Here is a 21837-nt window from a genome sequence, read left to right as displayed (position 1 = left end):
GAGTTGGCCTCTAGTCAGGAAAGGCCTTGGCGGGAGCAGAGAAGGCAGTGGGCCATTTTAAGTGCCCAGGGTCTGGCTCAGAAGAATCCAGCCGTTTTCTTCTTTTTTAGGGGAAGGATGGTGTGGTGGTGCGGAGGGATGGGAGTAAGCTGGGTCCACGAACCCCAAGCTCAAGGCTTCTGTAGAGTCTGGCCCTTGGGTAGAGGTGAAGGTCAGACTCAAGGAGGACCTCCTCCCCCTACCCCCTCCCTGAATCCCCACCCCACCACCTCTGGTTCATCTCCTGTCAGAGTTTACTTTCCTGGAGGATCTGGGAGTGGGTGGTGCGGTGCTGGCGGAGGAAGGAACGTTTTGTTGGGATTATAGTACACAGTCTCGGACGGGGTGAGGGTTAGGGCGTGCAGGAGGCCTCGTCTCTGCCACTGTCTCGCCGGGTGGCCTGACGGACGCTCCGCGCTGCTCCGGGCGTCAGTCTACCCACCTGTAAACGGGGGCCATGAGGTGAGGGGGGCGAAGTTTACGACCCTGTTCTGCCGGCCCTGAGCGTCGGCGACTCTCGGAAGGTGCGCGGGAGAGCACCGGGGAGGGCGGCGGAGGGGCGCGGGAGGGTGCTGGGGGCGGAGAGGCCTCGGCGCTGGCGCGGGGTCAGAGTCCGCCCGGAGGCCCTGCGGCCGCTGCGCCGGCTGGGGCGGAGGAGGGGGCGGTGCCTCCGGGGCGGGGCGGGGCGGGGCGGGGCAGCGGGCGGGAGGCCCGGCGTGCGTCAGCGCCGTGAGCCCCAGAGTTTTCCACTGACGAGGAGGGCGGAGCGACGGGCGGGGCCGGGAGCAGCCAGTCTCCCGCCGCCGCCGCCGCTGCCGGACGCTCGGAGCGAGGGGCTGCTGGGCCGACGGCTGCCGGCCCGGCGGGCGAGCGAGCGAGCGCGGGGTCGCGGCGCGGGGGGCGTCCCCGGCCGGGACGCGGATCGCTGCGCTGCCCTTGGCGAGTGTGGGGATCTCAGGTAAGCACCAGCGGCTCCGGGCCCGCGGGACAGGACTTTGAGGAGGGGGCGTCCCGCGCCGGGGGCTCTGCTCTCCAGCCCCTGCCGTTTGCCCCCTGCCACTCTTCGCGGACGCTGGGGCCGGGCAGCCCGGCCCCGGACTGCGCGCCACGGCCAGAGTCCGGGCAAGCAGCCCGGGAGGCGACAGTCGCGGGTTTTCCGCTCCCCTCCCCCGCCCCGCCTTCGGGACCCCGAGAGGTCCGAGCACCCCGAGCGCCGGACGAGTGGCGGCCGAGTCGGGATTGCGCGCGGGTGGCGGGGTGGCAGCGGGCGCGCGTCCTCGGGTGAGTTCCCTTTTGACCTAGTTGCCTGAGAACTTTTCAGAAGTTCCTCGCGTGGCCGGAGCAGGTGACATTTGTCGCCTTCCTCCTCGGGCTCCCCCCGGGGGCGGGTGCCGGGGCTGCGGCGAGTGCCCGGCGCCGGTCAGGGAGGGAGTGGAGGGATGAGCGAAGAGTGAGGCTCCGTGAGTCATGGACCCCAGGAGGGAGGGAGGGAGGAGGAGGGATTGTGTCGTACGCTCACCTGTTTGTCAGTCACCGTCACACGCAGAGGCCACCGCTGTGAGTCACGGGCGCAGCTACACCGGCCACCCGCGGGCACACGTAGGCTTCTCCCACGCGCGGCTCCCTCCCCAGCACGTACTTCCTCCCTGTCCTCAGTTTCCCCTCCCCGGGGGCCCTTCTATCGGCACGCGCGGTTGAGATGCCCACACCACGGCAGCCGTCACACACTTAGTCACTCCTGCTCCCTGGCACAGTCACACACAGCCCACACTCCTGACACGAGAGGGTCCCTCCTCGGTTCTACTGCCCACCTGACACCTCCACTCAGATGTCTCACAGTCCCGCGAGGTGGAACTCATCACTAGCCCCCAAATCCTTGACATCACTGCCCTCTTCTGTCCCTATATCCAGAGGTCACCAAGTTCCTTTCCCCTTTCTTCTAAGCCTTTGGTCTGTCATCTCTCACCTAGCTCTGGCAGCTCGGTCCAACCGGTCACACCCCCTCCTGTCCCAGTGCTGAGCCATCTTTTTAAAATGCAAATCTGGTCTTGTCACTCCGTACTTAACCCTTCTGTGGCTTCCTGTGCCCTCAGGGTAAAGCCTGCTTCGTCAGCGCTGGCTCCCGGAAAAAACCCCTTCCCCCTCACCTCTCTGGCTCTCCCTCCTCAAGTCCCTGGCACCTGCTGTGTCCCTCTCTCTCTTTCTAGAACTTTTCGCACATCCCATCCTTTCCTCTGAGAGACCAGTCTTCACCCTCAGCTGTACCCCTCCTGCCCTCCATCCCAGCAGTCAACAAGATTCCTAACTCTGATTATACTCCTCCCCACTAAACTCAAAGCTTCAAGGTGGCAGCCAGAGTGTATGTCTTGCTGCATGTGTGCCCAGGTGTCTGACACAGGGCTTGGCATATCATGGGCCCTCAATAAATGTTTGTTGGGAATGAATGAATGAATAGAAGTGAAGGAGTCTTGGTGGGGGAAGTAGTGGCTGTCAGGTGCAATTTCCCTTTTGCAGGAGCAATTGCCTTATGTAGCCAGCAAACATTTGGCACCTCTCCAGTGCCAGGCCCTGGACGCCAAGGCTGAGGAACTGTCCCCTCCCCCAGGGATCACTTTCAGAGGGATGGGTGGGGGAGGGGTGTGCCAAGGCTTCCTATCTGCCCTCTCTGGGCTGCCCTGGCTGTTTTTCTAGCCAGTCCCCATGCCCGCCCCACCTTCTCCCAGGAAGGAGTTCCTCGGGTCCGAGGTCATGTGACCCCAGGTGTTGGGGGGAACTGGCCTGGCCAAGGCCTGGGGCTGTGAGGTTAAAGGACACATTCTTCAGGTTCCTGAAAGGGAGTGGAGGCAGCTGAAGGTGCCCCACTTCCCAATAGCAGCTCTGACTGGGTGCTGGGGCTTTGGGACTGCTGAGGTTGAAGAGGAGTTGATGTGACAGTTCAGAGGCCTGAGGATCTCCGCACCCAAATAGCCTTTACTTGCTTGGTGTCCAGGATGAGGTGGCCTTCCCTGAGTTCACAGAGTGTGGTCTGAGGGTGTAGACAGTGGTGGTGAGTTGGATGTGGGGGTCACCCCCTCATCACAGGCTGTCAGCTCCTGTGTGTGGTGGCAGTAGGGCGGCCTGATTCTCAGGGCCCAGGCAGATCCCGGAAGAAGCCTGGTTCTCCTTGATTCAGGGCCTGTCTCTGAGGCTCCTCGGGGGTGTGGTATTTCTGTCTGAGCCAGCTCCTGGGAATTGCTTTTCTTTCCTCCAGGACCCTCGGAGGGGGCTGTGCTCACCCTGGGAACAGTGCCACGGTCAGGAATCTTGATTCCTGGGTAGCTGCTGAGGGCCCTTCCCCCACCCTCTGACTCACTGTCTGACACTTTTCTTGGACTCTTTCACTATCTTTCATTCCTTTTCTGACTTGGCCTCTCCTTGTCTCTGGCTGAGGCTTTTTGTCTCATCTGCCTCTGCCTCTCTCAGCCTCTGGATTCCCAGGTGGGACAGCCAAGCACAAGACCCAGGGGCTCCTCCTCCTCCCCCAGCATCAGGGAGGAGGTAATTTCTCACTTCCAGTTCTGCAGATTTTGCTAGGGGCTCATCACTAGAACCTGCATCACGGCTGTGGCTCCCCTGTGTCCCGGTTTCCCTGTCTACAGCCTTGGAGTTTATAACCCCCTCACCTTAAGCTCTCACTCTGTAGACATCCCTGAGGCAAAGCCAGGGTGTCTGGCTTGAACCTGCATCCTAAGATACCTGTGTTGGCACCTGCTTGCAGCCGGAGCTTCCTGCTCCCGCCCTGAGGGCTACCCTCTTCTGGGTACTCTTCTTGCTGAAACCTTCTGGCACAGGCTGGGAGATGAGCATGTGCCCTGCCTCCAAACTAACTGTGAAGGAGCAGGAGAAGGGCACACTGACCAATGACCCCCAGAGCCTGGTGTGCCTAAATCTTATCTCTGTTTATACCTGATCTGCAGTGCCAGCCTGCCTACCCTTGATGGTCCTCAGGTGCTTTGTCTGTACCAGACTCTATTCCAGGCACAGGCACAGTGACAGCCAGGCAGAAAGGCCCTCAGCCTGGTGTGAGGAAGATGAGCTGTGAGGCCGTTGCAGGAAGGGGCCATAAGGGCTGTGATCGGGGAATCCCAGGGCCCAGGGGAGCCCAGAGAGGCATGTAGTGGGGAGGAGTGAGGGTTTCAGGGAGGTCCTCTTGAAGATGACTTCTAAGGGTGGAGTGAGGCAGGGTTCCAGCTTGTGCAAAGGCCAAGGGTTGAGCAGGTCATGGCCATTAGGACAACTGCAAGTTCAGCTGGAGTGTAGTGAGGGGGTCGGGAGAGCCTTGCATGATGAGTCTGGAGGGGAGGCAGCAGCCAGATGTGCTTTAGCTTCTCTTGGAATTCTGGGCTTGATCCTGAGGGCAAGCTCCCCTAAGGGGAGCTGAGGAGTGATTCTAAGCCTGAGAGTGGCAGGTAGATACGAGGTTTAATAAGATCACTTTGGCTGCAGGGTAAAGAATGGCTGTGGGGAGAGGACGAGAGCAGAGGCAGGGGACATGGGTAGTAGCTGTGGGACAGAGACATAGGGGTAATAAAGCTGCAGAATTGAAGGTGACATATGTAAATGCATAAAGTACATGAGTCCTGTGTGTACAGTGAGATGAATTTTTACAGTTTTAGACACCCACAGAACTACTACCCGGATCAACATAGAACATTTCCAGAACCCCCCAGAAGATTCCCTTCCGACTGTCCCCAGTGCATCCCCTTCACAGCCGCCGGGGTAACCACAATTCTGACTTGTATTGTCACTGATTGGATTCGCCTTTTCTTAAACTTCATTCACGTGTATTCTTGGGTCTGGCTTCTGTCACTCAGCATAGTATCACAGAGAGTCATCTGCGTTGTGTGTATCCAGAAGCTCATTCTTTTTTTCACAGTGTAGAATGACACATTCACTAAGCAGTTACCACTGTTCTAAGAACTTGACATGTATGGGCTCATGTTTACCTCCCAACCCTATAAGGTTGTAAGACAAAGAATTGAAGACACAGGGAAATTAAGAAACTTGCCCAGGGTCATCCAACGAATTGAGAGCCAAGCCAAGGTTCAAATGCCAGCAGTCTGGTTCTGGAGTCAAGTTTCTTAATGCTGGGTGGCCTCCATGATTCCTGCCGAGTCTGTGCCTGGCCCTGTGTGGATTAAATGAGCTAATGTGTGCTTCCAGGACCCCGTGATTGGATGTGGATGGAAGGAGACAGGAAGGGGTTGAGGATGACTGCAGGTTTCTGGCTTGAGTAACTGGGTGGGTGGCAGTGCTGTTACTAAGATAGGGAACACAGGAAGAGGAACAGATGGCATGGGGGGTGGGGAACGGAGACAAGGGGTTCGATTTGAGGCCTGCAGAATTTTGTTTCTAAGGGATGACCAGGCAGAGACCAAGTGGGCATCTGGTTTGGGGGAGTCTCAGGCATGTGATTAGGGAGGCATTCAGCATCCTGTGCACAGCATCTGGAGTTTAGGAAAGGATGGGGTCTCCCAGCAGGATTGCAGTGGGGACGAGATGTGTGGGTGTGGTTTGTCCAAGCGTGTTTGTGCGTCTCAGTGCCTCTGTGCTCCGTCTGCGTGTGTGTATATGTGTGTGCCTGCCTCTGGGCCATGCGTTCCCCCATCTCCTGGGAGAGACTTCAAGGTCAGCTGAGAGCTGGGTTGTTTTTGTTTGTGGTTTGACCCTGGGGTGGGGGGTGCCAAGCCCGAGAAACTGCTGAGAAGCCCCCGGAAACACCTGTGTGTCCTCTTCCCCTGGGCCCAGCTTTGTTGGAGGGTTGGCAAGCCAGGGAGCTTCTCTGGCTGCTCTTGTCCCTGTGGGGAGAGGCTGTCCCTGGGATGAATTCCATCCAGTAAGTCGATCGACAGCACACGACCCAGGTTTGGGATCCAAGGACTTTGTGGGAGGATAGGCAAGGAGGGATAGGGGTGTTTAGAAAGGACACCTGAGGAGGGGAGATGGCCAGCCTCCTTGTTGGTTTTTCCTGTTCTCTCTCATTTCCTGTGATGGCAGTGGGGGAGGGGCTCCCAAGCACTGGGGCCTCTGCATCGTTTCCCCTTCCTCCTGGTGACCTCCTGGGGCCCAGCCCTGAGTGCCGCAGGACCACAGAGAGACAAGGTAGCTGTGCTCAGCCCTAAGGACCGAGTCCTTTGGGGATTCCCAAGCAGTGGGAGGGGCTGTTATTTGCTGCAGCATTTAGTGGAAGGAACCCCAAGTCCCCTCCACTCGGATGAGGCCAGCCGGGCTGTGCGAGTCTCTGGTTGTATTCCCGTGGAAGGCTGAGACCCTTAAAGGGAAGACACAGCAAGCAGTGTGTCCTGGGGTCACCCAGCTACAGACAGGAGAGAGTGAGAAATCATCTTGGCCGGTCAGTTTCACTAGAAGAAGGTTTGTTGTTTTTTTTTTAAGAGAAAAAATAATTTCCATAGGAAGTTTGTAATTCAAACTAACAGGGTTAGATATTGGGAGTGGAGGGCAAGGTGAAGGTGAATTTCGAAGATCAAACAGGAGATACTAAAGAGACACGTAGCCCAGGTGGCTCTGGTCCCACAGTCAGGCCTGGAGGCAGGGGACTTCTGTGTGTGGGGGTTTCTGAGGGAAAGTCTGAGCAGCAACTTCACTGGAGAGGAAGGGCTCAGGAAAGTTCTGCGTCTGGGAATCCGGGCCGGTGTCAAAGCCAGCCTGTTCCCTGACGTGCCCTGGTCAGCCTGGCCCTGAGCAAGGGCCCGCCGCTGGTGTGTGCAGGGTGTCTGGTGTGTGCAGGGTGGCGTATCTGTGGGTGTGCGGGGGGCAGGAGGAGGAGGAAGCCGAGTCACCGTATGAGGGCTGTGCAGGCTGTTGGCGCGCAGACGGCCTCACACACACAAAGGCACACAGATGCAGCCGTGTGAATCACCCAGCCCGTGAGTCAGCCCCCAGGATTCCTGTCGGGGAATGAGTGAGGCCAGGCTGAGGTCTGTCGGTCCATCTGTCGGTCTGGTGTATGCAAGCGTGTAGGTGGGTTGGAGGGGGTCGTGGGGAAGGTGCCTGGCGCTGTCCCAGGAAGGCTTTGGGGCAGAGGTGGCTAGAGTCTGCAAGTGCCAGAATGTGGATTTGGACCTTTGTGCTCTGTCTTGTGCAAAGAAGGAAGCTTCCTGGAGATGGGGCCTGGCATGCAGAGCTCTCCAGGGAGGCCTGGGCCACCTTGGAGGGTGGGAGGGAGAGGTGACAGCGGGGGCTGGGCGCCCACCTCCTGTCCTCAGGCCTGCCATCTAGAGCTTACCGTTTCCCATTCCAGGCTGTGTGTGCCCAGACCCCAGAGCACCCCTCGCCACCATGACCGGGCTGCTGAAGAGGAAGTTTGACCAGCTGGATGAGGACGCCTCCTCGCTCTGCTCGTCCTCCTCCTCTTCGTCCTTCTCCGGCCACCACTCTCCCTCCTGCTCCCCGAGCTCGTCAGCCTCCCCCACCTGGGACTCCGACGAGGAGAGCCCCTGGGATCAGATGCCCCCACCCGACCGTGACTTCTGTGGCCTGCGAAGTTTTACCCGTGAGTCCCTCTGCCCCTGGGGACCCTGTCACACACCTCCTTCCTTCCTGAGGCCGAAATCAGGAGGCCCCGTCAAAGTCGTCCCAGCCTCTGGAGGTCGTGTCCCCATGGCTTTAACTCCCCTACTTGGCTCTCCACTTCCTCCACTTCCCGTCGCATGGGTCACTCGGGAATGCCCCCTGTCCAGAAGCACTTGGGCCCAGCTCAGTTCACCTTTGACCTTGGGACTCTCCAGCTTCGAAGTCATCTGTTCAGGGCAGGGCTGCTCAGTGGCCCTGGGGCCTTCCCGCCTGGCTCAGTCTTTTAGTTCTAGTTTCGTTTCTCCAGCTGGAAGGAACCCTTTCCTCTACCAGCTGAGCTGCCCGAGTCCCACGCCTCATGCTTCTCCGCGTTGGGGCCTGTCAGGCTAGTCCCTTGCCTGTCGAAATGCTGTTCGGCTTTGCCTGAATGCAATGAAAAGGTTTTTCCCTAGTTATTTTTCCAGCTTGCATAATTCTGATTCCAAACTGACAAAAGGTGACCCTAGAGTAGTGTTGCTCAACCTTGTTTTTCATTATTGCACCCCCAATTTCAAGGAGCCCAATTAGACATTTTTTCCCTAATCATCCCCACCGTGACATCTTAATACTATGGATATGTCTGTTTATGTACTATATGCATATCTGTGCATTATACATAGAAAAGAGTAATTTTTAGTAGATAGAATGTAACAGTACGTTAACTGACTAAACTACTATGGGTTTTCTCTGGAAATATAAGGATGTTTAATACTATAAAATCTAATCATATAGTTTACTGTGACTGTGTCAGAGGAGGGAAAACAGGAGAGCTGCTGTAGATACTGAAAGAATACTTTATAAAATGCAACATTCCGTCTAGATAATACCCTCGGTAGGATAGGAAGAAGAGAATTCTATGCTAAATGGTAAAAAAAAAAAAAAAAAAGAAGAAGAAGATATGTCTCAACCCCAAAACTGGCATTGTGATTAATGAGGAAATACTGGAAGCAGTGCCACTAAGTCAGGGACAAGATGAAGACACTGTCACCACTGTTAGTTAACCTTGTTCAGGAAGTGCTGGCCAATTCAGTTAGCAGAGAGGATGAGAATTAAATATATTGGGTGAGGACAGGCAGAATTGCCATCATTTGCACGTGGTTGACTACCATGTGGTGAATTTAAGTATATGTATACAGAAAACCTAGTAAAGGGAATTACTTCAAGTAGCTGGATATAATATTAAGTTTAAATATATGGAATTGCCAAGATTTGATTATTTTATGGTAATTTCTTATGGTTCAACCTAATAAAAATCAACAAATACCAATATGCATATTGAATAAACCAATACATAGCTTACTAATCAATATACTTAATAACTTATAAAGGGTAGACCTTTCAAGGTCTGTTGCAAAATGCAGAAGCCATAAAGGAAAAGAGCAATATATCTTTGATTACATAAACCTTAGAAATTATTTTGTAAAAGGCCATGAGCAAAAATAAAAGACTAAAATTTGTGTAGATAGGTTAGACAGATGATTACCATGTCTAATGTAAAAGCACCTACAAATCCATTTTCTTTAAACTATAGAAAACTGTACAAGGGAACTGTAAATGGCTACTAAAGATGGGAAAGATGTTTAATCTTACACATGCTCTCATTTGGACTGATAAATAACAATAAGCCAGTGCTGACAAAGGGTGATACTGGATTGTATCAGCTCCATTCTTAGCCAGGTTGGCTCCTAAACTCAGGTCCATTTCTTTTTTGGGAGGTGGGTGGGGTGGAAGGAGAGATATAGTCCAGCATCATCTTCTAGGGGCCAGGCCCTGCCTCACAGAGAACTAATGCCTGCCCCTCCCCTGCCTGCCCTCCAGCCCTGTCCATCCTGAAGCGGGCTCCCCGGAAGCGCCCAGGCCGCGTAGCCTTCGATGGCATCACCGTCTTCTACTTCCCTCGGTGCCAGGGCTTCACTAGCGTGCCCAGCCGCGGCGGCTGCACTCTGGGTATGGCCCCTCGCCACAGTGCCTGCCGCCGCTTCTCGTTGGCTGAGTTTACGCAGGAGCAAGCCCGGGCACGGCATGAGAAGCTGCGCCTGCGCTTGAAGGAAGAGAAGCTGGAGGTGCTGCGATGGAAGGTGCGGAGACCCTCCGTGGCCCACGCCCCGGGGCAGCTCTGAAGTCCTGGCCTGGGTGGGGGGAATGGGCACAGGCGTGGGGAGGTGGATGCTGATTTGCTCGTTGTGTATGTGGGGAAAGAGGTGTGGATGGGCTGTGATTGGCTTGATCAGGGTCTGCTGCTGAATTATCTGCAGACAGATGTGTTTGCTTGCTGCAGGGCAGGGGGTGTAGTGCCTGAATCTGTCTGACCTCACTGGGGATGGGGAGTGGATAGGACTTGGGGGTTGGTGTATCTGTCTGGCTGTGGGAGGGGGTATGTCCATGAACTGGGGAGTGACAGAACGGGAAATCTCTTTGCAAATGCCCCGAGGGTGTGCTTTTGGCTCTTCGTTCGCCATGGCATCCACAAGTCCCCAACCTGGGGGGCATTTAAGTGACCGATGGCGTGCCTCTCAAATCCCTCCTGTCTCCCTGGACACAGCTTTCAGAGGCTGGGGTACCCAAGACGGAGGCTGGCCTGCCGCTTACAGTGGATGCCATAGATGATGCCTCTGTGGAGGAGGACTTGGCAGTGGCCGTGGCAGGCGGCCAGTTGGAGGAAATGACCTTCCTACAGCCCTACCCAGCCCGGCAGCGGCGGGCTCTGCTGCGGGCTGCGGGTGTGCGGAGGATCGATCGTGAGGAGAAGCGAGAGCTCCAGGCTCTGCGCCAATCCCGGGAGGACTGCGGCTGTCGCTGTGACAGGGTCTGTGATCCCGAGACCTGCAGCTGCAGCCTGGCGGGCATCAAGTGTCAGGTACGGGGGCCGGGCTGGGCTGGGCTGGGAGGGTGAGCCTGAGTGAGGGCTTCTCCGAGCTCCACTGGATCCTCACCCTACCCCCACACCTTTGCTTTCTTTGCAGATGGACCACACAGCATTCCCCTGTGGCTGCTGCAGGGAGGGCTGTGAGAACCCCAAGGGCCGTGTGGAATTTAACCAGGCTCGAGTTCAGACCCATTTTATTCACACACTTACCCGCCTACAGCTGGAGCAGGGAGCTGAGAGCCTTGGGGAGCTGGAGCCCTCAGCCCAGGGTGGTGTACCCAGCCCTGGGGAGCAGGCCCTGGCCTCCACATTTCCGCTGGCCAAGCCCCCCGTGAGCAGTGAGCTGGGAGACAACAGCTGCAGCAGCGACATGACCGATTCGTCCACAGCCTCGGGCACCAGCGAGGCCCCTGATGGCCCTGCCCACCCGGCCCTGCCCGGCCCTGGCTTCCAGCCCAGTGTGGACGACGACAACCTGGCTCGGATCCTGAGCTTCAGTGACTCTGACCTGGGCGGAGAGGAGGAGGAGGAGGAGGAAGGGGGTGTGGGCGGCCTGGACAACCTCAGCTGCTTCCACCCAGCTGACATCTTTGGTACCAGTGACCCCGCTGGCCTGGCCAGCTGGACCCACAGCTATTCCAGCTCCAGCCTTACATCAGGCATCCTGGATGAGAACGCCAACCTGGATGCCAGCTGCTTCCTCAACAGCGGCCTTGAAGGGTCAGGGGAAGGCAGCCTCCCTGGCCCCCCAGTGCCAGCCGGCACGGATGCCCGCCAGAGCAGCTCAGTGGACCTCAGCTTGTCTTCCTGTGACTCCTTCGAGCTGCTCCAGGCCCTGCCGGACTATAGTCTGGGGCCCCACTACACCTCCCGGAAGGTGTCTGACAGCCTTGACCACCTTGAGGTGCCCCACTTCGCCTTGCCTGCCTTTTCTCCCCCCGGGGATGCCAGTACTTGCTTCCTGGAGTCCATCATGGGCTTGTCTGAGCCAGCTGCTGAGGCCCTGGCTCCCTTTGTGGACAGCCAATTGTTTGAGGACACTGCCCCGGCCTCACTGGTGGAGCCTGTGCCGGTGTGAGGGCTACAGTGCCTTTTTCCGGCGCCAAGAGTCCTGTTGCTGCTTCATTGTAATTTGGGGGCTCCCTGAGGTCTTTCTGTATGTAACAGTTTCCTGTTGGCGGGCTCCCATGTGGGCACTCCTAATTTTCGTGCAACACTCTGGATTGATTTATTTATTTTTGTAACTTTCTGTGCTGAGGGCGGTGGGGGGTTCCCCTTTTGGCCGCCTGGCCCCCCTTGCCCACACCATCTCCTCCATTTCTACGGCACGGGCCAGGAAGAAATGTGGCTCCCCTGGAGCTTTGTAGACTCCTCTTCTGTCTTGTATAATGTTCCTCAGCCCAAAGACAGCCAGACAGGGCTGAAATCAGCCACTTCTTATGGCTTCTTCTGCCACCCTGAGCCCTAGACCCATGGGTGGCTGAATCTTCTGGACTGTGAAAACTGTAATTTATTTCCATAATTTATTTGGAGATTAGGTGGTTTTGGCCTCTCCTCTCTGACTGGTGGGCAATGCTGGGCTTAGGGTGGGACACAGACCCCCTGTGAGTCCTTTTGCCTTATAGTCCTGCAGCCCTGCCCTGCCCGGGCTTTGGGGTAGACCAGGCGTGGATTTGAGCCCTCTGTCTAATATGGCAGCTTCCTGGCTCTGGATGGCTGAGCAAGCAGGGGCTGGCCCGGGACAGTGTCTGGGCAGGGGGAGGGGCTGGGCTGACCAACCGTGACCAAACCCTCTTCTGCCCCTTGCAGCCCCCTCTGCTTCCTGTCCTCGGCCCTGTCTCCCTCCTTCCCCACCAAAGGCCACAGCCTTTATCCTGAGCCCATCAATGCAGGAGGGGGAAGTAGGAGGCCCAGAGAAGGTAAGGGGCTGCCTCAGGGCCCATCACACGCCCCTCAGGGCCTTCTGGGCACTGCGCTCCAGCCTGGTCCACCTGCCTGCACCCTAAGGCCAGATGGCCGGGGCGAAGGGTGACTATGGCTTTCATGCCATTTGTTTGCTGATGTTGAATTTTGCATCATAATTTCTATATTGTCCCTGAGTATTAGAACTATAATTTATTCATTTTTCTGTGTCTGTGCCAAGAAGCCCAGGCTCTGGGCCTGCCCTCTTGCCTAGGAGGCCTTGCCAGCCTGTGAGCTTGTGGGAACACCTTGTACCTGAGCTTACAGGTACCAATAAAGAGACTATTTTTAACTGTGGTCTGCGTTTGTGGATCCGGGAGCACATTTTTGGGACTGGGAGCACGGGTACACCCTCCGGAGGCAGTGGGGAGGGATGGGGAGGCAGCGGAGAGGGAGAGGGAGACAGGCCCTGCTGGGCAGTACAGACACTAAGGCTGTGTTGGGGACAGAAGTGGGGGACACAACACATTGGGCCTTTTCCCATGCCAGTCAGTTAACTTGGAGACAGGAAGCCAGCTAGAAGAGGCTGGCCAGGCAGATGGAGCCGTTTTCCCCTTGGATGAACCCATCTCCACTGGTCACCTGGGCAGAGGTAGGGAGCAGCAGCAGGGCAGTCTTCTGGGACAGGGCCACCTGCTTGGGATGGGTGAGGGCATACTTGCCGCTCACCCACACGGAGCTGGGTCCTGGCCCTAGGATGAACTCATACCCTCTCGGTGGGGGCGGGCAGTGGGATTGTAGCTGGTGGAGGCCTTGTGTGGGACTGAGTGGCTGAGGTCCCTGGGGACTTGAGCACCGGAAGCAGCAGAACCTCATCCATCTGCACCAACCAGACCTGTCTGACCTGCCCCTGGCAGCTCGGGCCAAAGGCCAGAAGAGCAGGCTGCACCCTGCCCTGGGGAGCCCCAGTCTAGGGGCCTGTGGAGCAAGGTCGACCTCCCCTCTAGGAATGGTCGTGATTTATACAAGCACTGGGAGGGGGCACCAAAAAGAGACCTGACTTGGGTCTCCATTTCTTGCTCTAATTATCTGCCTCTGGCCTGTGCTGGGCTCCCCTCATTTCTTCTCTATGGATTACTGGTTAAGAGCAGAGATCCAGAGTGCTGGGGTTCAAATCCCAGCTCTTCTACTAACTAGTGAGGTGACTTGTGCAAATTACATCCCCTCTCTGTTCCTCAGTGTCCCCAGTATTGTCCAAATAATCACACTGCTCACCTCACGTGCTTGCTCAGTTCACATGCACCCAGCGCTCAGAGGAGGCCCTGGAATGTGCAAGCCTCATGTGCATGTTTGAGGCTTAAGTTGTTTTCCTGTGTCTGCCTCTGTTTCTATATGTTTTATCCTCCTCTTTGGCAGTTCTGTCACCCTTTAGGTATCTGTCTCTTGCCATGGTCACATGGCCATATCGTCAGTGGCCATTAGAGAGCTCAGGGCTTGGAGTCTGGCCTGTGGTGGGGCAGCCTATCCCTGTAACCAGCTTGGGCAGGGACAGCTGGGTCTTAGGCTTCTCAGGGTGGAGTACCTCGGTGCATCAAGCTGCCTTGTGTCCCATCACACTGATCCCTGGGAACTCTTTTGTAGAGATTGCTCCAGCATGCATATTCCAAAACCAGCCTAGGGATCTGGGCGGCAGCCCCTCACAGCTCCAATACCCTAGCAGGAAGCCTCTGCAGGTTCCCAACCCAAGGACACAGCCCGTGGCTGGACTAAGCCTGCCCGCTCCCCATCTAGGGCCACAGGATCACGTCTTGTTTTTTTTTTTTTTTTTCTCTCAACAGAACCCGCTCTAAGAAACTAGGCTGTAAAGCAGGTCCTAATAAAGGCAGCTGGCTTCCCATAGGGATGATGGGAGTTACCTGGGGAGAGTTCCAGATCATTGACTCATACCAAGAGGCCATGTACCTGATCAGCAATATGTTATAAAAACACAGCTCGCAGCCATCAAGGACAACTCAGGCTAGAAGGGACCCTTACCCGTTCACTGTTACCAAACCTTAGTCACTGGACAACTTTGCCACATCTGTGTTCTACTCATACTAAGTATTTTACTTTGTATCAGTTTTATCAATATGCTTAAAAGTTAGAACCATTCTATGTCACAACACCCACGAATTCTCAAGTTTGTTGTGCTATTTTTCTCTGTTACATAAAGAAGATACTTAAACACACAGTTATTAAACTTTAAAATGTTTGCTGGATATCACTGGCAGGGATTTGTACCATGATTTGGGAACACACAGACCCAGTCTAATTTCCTGCCATAGAGGGGGACACAGACCCAGAGGGGAAGGTCACCCGGGGAGACTCTAGGCCTCCCAATTCAGAGTTCCTTCCCCTGAGATCAGACTGGCCCATTACTGCCATCCTGAAAAACAGGAAGAGAGGTATTGGGAACACAGCAAAGGTGACTGCTGTCACCCTCTTGTCAGTGACAATCAACATTATTCATCTAACTAGGGACCATTGGTTTTGTCCCCTTAGGTTTTAAAAGGGTTTCTGGAGGATGAATTAGTTGGTCACTGTCTTTTACAAAAGCTGAAATGGGAACTAGTTTTCCTTGGGATGTATGTTCCTGCCAAAAGCAAGAATAATCAGGTTTGTCCCAAACTGATAAGGACCAGCAGAGGCCTGCTGAAGACATGGGGAGGAGGAGACAGAATGTATGGACAGAGTGGGCCTTCTGGGCCCCTGCCAGGAAGGATGCAGTGGGCAGCTTGGCAGGGAGAAGCAGTTGCTTCTTTAATCCAGGATTCTGGGGACCAGACAGGAGAGGGGAGGCATTTATGGGCTGGCATAAAAATATTAAAATAGCTGTAGGGTATTTTTTTTAATCACCTCTTTGTTCCTCTCTGCCCCCTGAGAGTCTGGGATAGAAGGGGGGCCCGTTAGAAGTTGTCCAATAAGCCCAGCAGAAGCTAAGGTGGCTGATCTCTTTCTTCCCCAGAGCAGAACTGCTTCTTGTGCCTTAAAAACACACAGCTTTGGGATGCTCCTTAGACCAGATGAGGCATGATTCAAATTAACCACACACAATAAAGAAATGGGGAAGAATATGTTATTCTCTGAACCTCTTCTCCCCTGACCCACTTCCCACTCCCTCCATGAAACTTCTGTAGGTTGATGGCTTCTACCCACCCTGGTTCCCACTGACCACATCTACGGCCGCAGAGACCCTTGGGCCTTTTCCAGAATTTCTTCTCTGATTTTGGGGTAGTGGGGGTGTTTCCTGAGGACCTGGGACAGAGAGAGAAAGGGTGTGAAACATCAGGCAGGAGGCCCCGCCGCTGCACCAAGCCCCCCGCCACTGCCAGCAGCTCACATTGTGGCAGACTTCGATGGCCTCCACGAACCTCTTGTCCTTCAAGTAGTTGAAAGCGAGTTTGAAGCCTGTCCCGGGGCAGGGAGAATACAGACAAGGGCTGGCACCTGGATGACCCGAAAATTCCTCGGGTTCCCACAACAGTCAGAACACAGGCTTTGTGCCCGCCTCCCTCCTGCACCAGGTGCTCCTGGCCTGGCTGCCTTACCAATGGTGGGGTTGGCGTGATGGCTGTACTTCCAGGCCAGCTCGTAGTTGGTGGCTGCATCCTTGTAGGACTGCTCCCTCTCCATAATGAAGCCCATGTACTCGTAGGCCTTGCAGCAGGACTGCAGGGAAAGCCGGTCAGAGCCTCCGTGGAGGGGAAGCCACATCCCGTCCCAGCGCCGGGGTGGGACACGGTGGGAGCCAGGGATGCGCAGTGGGCTGCATTAACCCAAACCACTAGGAGACCCCAGCAGCACCTCGCATTCTTGGCGAAGGGTGACCGTGAGCCCCCTTCTCAGTTATTCTGAAACTAGCGTGTCCTGTTCTCACCTGCCAAAGCCACTCCAGGCTCCACCCACCCCTCCCGGCAGGCCCCTCGACCTTGAGGCCCTTTCCCATTTCTCTTCCCCTTTCCCTGTCCCTGGTCAGGGGCTACCTTGCTCCCCATGCTCTGTGGTGCATGTGCCCCGGCTTGTCCCACCTCTTCCATCCTGTTCACCCCGAATCTCTGCCCCAAAGCCCACGCATCCCGATGGCGGCGCGCCCCTCGCCTTGTTGTACTGCATGCAGCGCCGCAGCAGCTCCGAGGCCAGGTCGAACTTGCCGCCCTGGCAGTAGATGTCGGCCAGCAGGAGCCAGCTCTTCTCCAGGTCCTCAGCCTCGGCCAGTGCCCACGGAGCCTTGGCCAGACGCTTCAACTGAGTGCGCGCCTTGGGGACCTGCTTCAGCAGCATGTAGGCCTGCGCTATGGCGAGCAGAGCGGGGATGCTGTCCTTCTGTGGGGATGGGAAGCAGGCGTTGTCGCACCGGGCCCTGGGCCCCTCCCCGCCTGCCTGCCCGCCTGCCCGTCCTCCCTTCCCAGTAGCCCGCGCACCTCGGCTTGGGCCATCTCAATGAAGGTGCCCAGGGCCGCCTCCACATTAGCCTTCTCCCTGGTGGCCAGCAGGCACAGGCTCTGCAGCAGCCGCAGCTGGGTCTGGCCCCAGGCGGAGTGCGGGTAGAACTCCCGCAGCAGCTTCTCTGCGGTGCGCACGCCGTGCTGCTCCCACTCCTTCCTGCTGGTGGAGCCACAGGCATCAGACGCTGAGCTGGAGGGCGTCAGCCCCGGCGGCGTGACCCTCGCCGGGCCTCGACCCACAGGCCATAGGCTCTCCCTGCCTCCCCCAGGGTCCCGCCCCTGCCTCGCCGCCCAGCCAGGCCCTCACTTGCTCTCAGCCACCAGGTTCTCGAAAGCTTCTCCGCCCACGATCTCGTTGTCTGGGTTCAAACAGATCTGCACCATGTGATATGTGGCGCTCTGGCCCCAAGTGCTGTCCCTGCGCGCTTTGTTCAGGAACTTCAGGGCTTCATTGGGCTGCCCTAGGTACCTGTGGTGGACGAGAGAAACACCAAGAATCAGATAGGGAATCTGGCCTGGAGACTGCAGGGACATACAAGGCTCACTCTGGGAATCTGCATAAAGCAGGGGCGGGATTGCTGGTCTCCCTACTTCCAGATCTGAAAACTGAGTTTCTGCTTCCCTAGCAAAGCCCTGTATGTCTGTTAGGGAGAGCCTCCTGCACATAACTGCAGACACCGCCCCCCCCAACCCACCAGCAGTAGATGCCCCTGCAGTAGTTGAACCCTGGCTCCCAAGGCACCCGGCTGGACATCTTGGCCAATTCAAAGAAGGCAGGGGCATCTTCAAGTCTGCCACTTCTTCGCAGCAGATCAATTAGTTTGTTCAATACAGGAAAATTGTCTAAAAAAAGAGAGCAGAAATCTCCAGGCTGTGATAACCAATTGCTAATTCAGGCAGGGTGCTCTGTGGCCTGGCAGGGAGAGGGGAGGGAGGACCAGGAGACACTACTCATCTGAACTGAGCAGGGACATCCCAGCAGCTCCAGTGTCTCCATTGGTCTCCAGTGAGACACAATGAAGTAAGTACTCTTATTGTCCCCATTTTACAGATGAGGCGACTGAGGAACAAAGAAGTTAAGCAATCTGCCAAAGGTTATATAGCTGGTAAGTGAAAGACCAGGATTCTTACCTAGCTGGTCTGGCTCCAGGACCCACACTGCTAATGGCTACTATCTGCTGGGCCTCTGGGCGACTCTGCTGTGGGCCTGACTGGGGCTCCAGCCTAAGTCTCCTGTTCGGCCCAAGCCTTCTCCAGCAAGAAAAGGTGGTTTTATGCTGCAGTGAGTGGGAATGGAACTGTATATCGAAGTAAATTTCTAGCCACCTCCAGGTGGCTGTGACCTCAAAAAGGGACTTCTGTTGAGCCCCAGTGTCTGTGATTTGGGGACAGACAGGCTGTCTTGGGTCCAGTGCCAACTGCTGCCCTGCCTGAGACCAGGAACTGGCCCCTTGGACTTGGGAAGGGCCAGCATGTTCCATTGGGACTTTATCAGCTTCCTGCCTCTCTGGGAACAATCAGAGAGGAAGGGGCTTCCCTGCCCAGTCAGGAAGGAGGGGAGAGGGCCCACCCTTCTAGGAGAGAGCAGCCCTGGCTTGGTGGGAGCTGACACAGGCAGTCTCAGTGGGCAGCTCCAGGCAGGCAGTTACCTGGTGCTTTCTCCAGGACTTGGTGGTAGAGACCGATGGCAGCTTCATATTTCTGTTTTCTAAACATCAGGTCAGCCATCATCTATCAGAAAAACCCATAATGCTGGGACAGCCACTTGCATGGGCGTGTTGGGGAGGCTGTGGGGAGCAGTAAGGAGGGAAAGTGGGAGAGGACTTCCTTCCTGTCGCCTCTCTGGGCACTGGGAGAAGCTGCCACAGGAGAAGCCCAAGAGGCGGGGCGGCCCTGGGGAGGGGGAAGGTGGGTGAGGATGGAAGTGGGAAGGAAAAGCCAGGGGTAGACACCCATGGAACCAGCCCCCTCGCCCCCATCTGAGAACTGCCAGCTCCAGGTGATGAGGTAGAATGGGGATTCTCCACCTCCCTGGGGCAGCCCTGGAGGCGGGCTGGGTGACCAGGAAGAGAGAGGTGGGACTGGGGAGGGCTGTTCCCACACACTTCCCGAAGCCCCAGGAACCTGGCCCACCCTGGCCTTCACCCGTGGGTGTGGTTTCCCCTGGAGTGAATCAGCCTCCCCACCTTCCCTCAGAGTGGCCTGGGAGGTCGATGCTGCCCCCTGCTGCCAGCCCACCCCTCCTGTCCGAAGGACAGCAGGTCCAGTGCTGCGTCCACTTTTGGGGGCAGGTCAGCCAGGCATCTGGGGTTATGGGGCTAGGAAGTAGCCGGCATGTGGTCACAGGGCTGGGGAGGGCAGGGAAGAGGTCCCGGAGCCTCTCACCACAGAGGCCATCTCATGGTTCTTCTCGGTCTGCAGGAGGATGGCGCACTGCTGCTCACACAAGTCCAGGTGCCCCTGCAGCAGGTAGAGCCGCGCCAGCTCCAGACCCACCTGGACAAGATTGGATATGATAACTAAGCAATGAGTATCATGGGAAAACTTGGGGGCTGATGCCTCATTCCTGCATCAGCTCTGCCTTCCAAATATGTCTCTGATCTGCTAGGAAAATGTCTCTGGTCCTCCTAGTTTCCCACCCAATACTCCAGTCACACCAGGCCTTTTACTAACTTCTGACAGTCAGGACCTGGTTAACTCATACTCATCCTTCAGCTTTAGCTCTGACCTCACCTCCTCCAGGAGGCCCTCTGAGACCAGACTCTGGGACAGGTGCCCCTCTTCTGAGTTCCTATAGTGCCCTGAGCCCTCTGCGGGTATCACATGGTATTAGAACTGTGTATGTACTTGTCTGTACCCTGTGCCTGAGGGCAGTCTGTGGGCAAGGAGTAGGTACAGAGCCTAGCACAGTACCTGGCACATACCGGGAATCTGTTCAGTGAGAGCATATTAAATAAATGAGTGGGTCTGTCACTAAGCTCTTCATCTACCCCCTTAGCGTGAACTCCAGCTACCTGGAGCCACACCTGCTTAGCAATGCTGAACCTCCTTGGAAGCTTAGCCTGGGCTTCACACCCAAAGAGCCCCTGCCAACTACCCTCTCATTGTCTCTCCACCTATAAGGGGGACCTGAAAACGCCAGACTAACCTGCAGCATCTTTCAGTAATGCCTTCCCTGCTCCACCCACCACGTATGGCTGTCCAAAGACGGGCTTCCAGCCTTGCTCTGAGGGCTGCAGTGGGTGGGGGCCCAGGGGTCCCTGCCCCTTGCACCTGCAGCTCCTCAGGGAGACACAGAGAGGGAGCTGGCCTCCACTCCTGGGCAGGAAGCTCTGCAAGGCTCTGTGCCCCAAGAGACGGAACAGGGTCTCACTCTAATGATCCCACCTTATTGTCAGTGGGCGAGTAGGAGAGGGCATCCTTGTAAGACCGCACTGCCTTGGTGAACTCCTTCTCGGCCAGGTAGTACTCCCCAAACTGGATGCAGATGGAGGCTGCTAGTTGCTTCTGGGAGGGGATCACTTCCGGTTGCTCCAGAGGGACACGCTTCAAGATCCGAGACTGGAGGTCCATGGCCTTGGGAAACCAGCAAACTCAGCATCAGAAACCTGGAGCCTGATGTGCCAGATCTCAGGCCAATTCACAGTAAGTCCCCAAGCTCTCATCTCAGGGCCAGCCGTCTTAGAAGGGGCATCTCAAGTGCGCTTGAGCAAATGTAGGTCACTCCGGACAGGCGAGACCACTGGCTGAGTACTCAGGAGGCGAGCTGGCACTGCCTCTGGGGCAGGAGCAGAAGCAAAGGCACTTGAACAAAACACTCTATTGTACTCAGCTTGTTTACCTGTTTCCATCACACTTTGGCACTCATTGTGTCTAATTTGCTTCAGCTGTCCTACAGGCTAGACCAAGCACATAGTAGGTACTCAACACAGGCTGCATTTTGAAGGGTGTATTCATTCTGAATAATGCCCTGCTTGGGATCTGAGGCAGCCCCCACCAATGTGCACAACATACAATGATCCAGTGAGTAAACAGAGAGCATCAGGGCAAGAGGAAATGATGATGCCAGAGTTAAGTTTTGGGAAGCGGGCACAAGTCTGCCCTTGGTTCACCGAGGACCAAACAGAGGAATGGAAAGCCAGTGGGAAACAAAAGAATATGTCATCTCAAGCAGAGATGTTCTCCAATCACAGAACACACCCCAGGGGTAAGTGCCAGGCCACATGCTCAGATAGAAGAGTGAGGAGGGCGTGGCAAGAATGGCCAGGAGTCTCCCGTCAGGGGCAGCCCAGTGGGGAGAGTGTGGGTTGGGACAAGCCAGACCCAGTTCAAATCTCAGTCCCACCACTTACTAGCAGTGACTTCGGGTATATTTCTTAACTTCTTTGAGCCTTACCTGTCAAATAGAATGTCACAGAGCTCATCTCAAAGGGCTACTGTGAGAATTAAATAAGAAAACAAAAAGCCTAGTACAGAATTCAGCACAGAGCATTCAGTGCAAGGGAGCTGCTGGCATTGTCTATTATCATCAGCATCAGCATCCTTGAGCACAAAGGCACTGTCTGACCCCCTGCCTTCTCCAGCCCAGCTCAGCTGGGCTCAGAGGACTTGAGTGCACCATCAGTAAAAGAGCAAGGGCGGGGGAATGAATGGAAGGTAGAGGGCAGAGTGGTAACCTAGATCCTCTTTTGAGGACCAGGCCTGGAGCCTTCCAGTCTTATCTATTCTATCCTATCTTCAGCTCCCATCAGGAAATAGCAGGTAAAGAGCTTGCATCTACTTGTCAATTACCTTGTTCAAAGTTTCTACCACATCTTCTTTTTTATGGCTCTTGTAAACCTTTGCCAGCAAAAGTAAGCACTTGACGTCATTCATCATGGATGGGATGTCTTTGACTGCAAAATGGAAACTCAAATTAGTGCTTTTTGGCCCCTG

General features: G+C 55.9%; 2 protein-coding genes across 5 annotated transcripts in view; one reads left to right on the top strand and one right to left on the bottom strand.

Moving 5' to 3' along the window:
- The first annotated feature begins 815 nt into the window (after positions 1–815).
- CSRNP1 (cysteine and serine rich nuclear protein 1) lies at positions 816–12775 on the top strand. The gene is made up of 5 exons (XM_031686812.2): positions 816–997; positions 7340–7591; positions 9469–9728; positions 10193–10507; positions 10614–12775. The coding sequence occupies exons 2-5, from the start codon at positions 7378–7380 to the stop codon at positions 11592–11594; spliced, it is 1770 nt and encodes a 589-aa protein (XP_031542672.2). The 5' UTR covers positions 816–997; positions 7340–7377; the 3' UTR covers positions 11595–12775.
- A 2229-nt stretch (positions 12776–15004) lies between these two features.
- Positions 15005–21837, bottom strand: part of TTC21A (tetratricopeptide repeat domain 21A) — a 31594-nt gene continuing 24761 nt past the window's right edge. The window contains exons 19-30 of one of the 4 annotated variants that reach the window (XM_072941029.1): positions 21694–21797; positions 20290–20478; positions 19288–19398; positions 18552–18633; positions 17598–17745; positions 17210–17371; positions 16879–17062; positions 16556–16780; positions 16006–16126; positions 15798–15904; positions 15614–15712; positions 15005–15470 (exon numbers count right to left, since the gene is read on the bottom strand). In XM_072941029.1, the coding sequence (XP_072797130.1) occupies positions 15635–15712; positions 15798–15904; positions 16006–16126; positions 16556–16780; positions 16879–17062; positions 17210–17371; positions 17598–17745; positions 18552–18633; positions 19288–19398; positions 20290–20478; positions 21694–21797 (1511 nt within the window). In that variant the 3' untranslated portion in view covers positions 15005–15470; positions 15614–15634. Of the gene's footprint in view, positions 15471–15515; positions 15713–15797; positions 15905–16005; positions 16127–16555; positions 16781–16878; positions 17063–17209; positions 17372–17597; positions 17746–18551; positions 18634–19287; positions 19399–20289; positions 20479–21693; positions 21798–21837 lie in introns of those variants that run through there. The other 3 variants (XM_015236304.3, XM_072941028.1, XM_072941030.1) reach the window with 3 other exon arrangements.

Source organism: Vicugna pacos, chromosome 17, assembly GCF_048564905.1.
Source record: "Vicugna pacos chromosome 17, VicPac4, whole genome shotgun sequence".
In the NCBI taxonomy this organism is placed as follows: domain Eukaryota; kingdom Metazoa; phylum Chordata; class Mammalia; order Artiodactyla; family Camelidae; genus Vicugna; species Vicugna pacos.
This window is presented reverse-complemented; position numbering and strand designations above follow the sequence as displayed.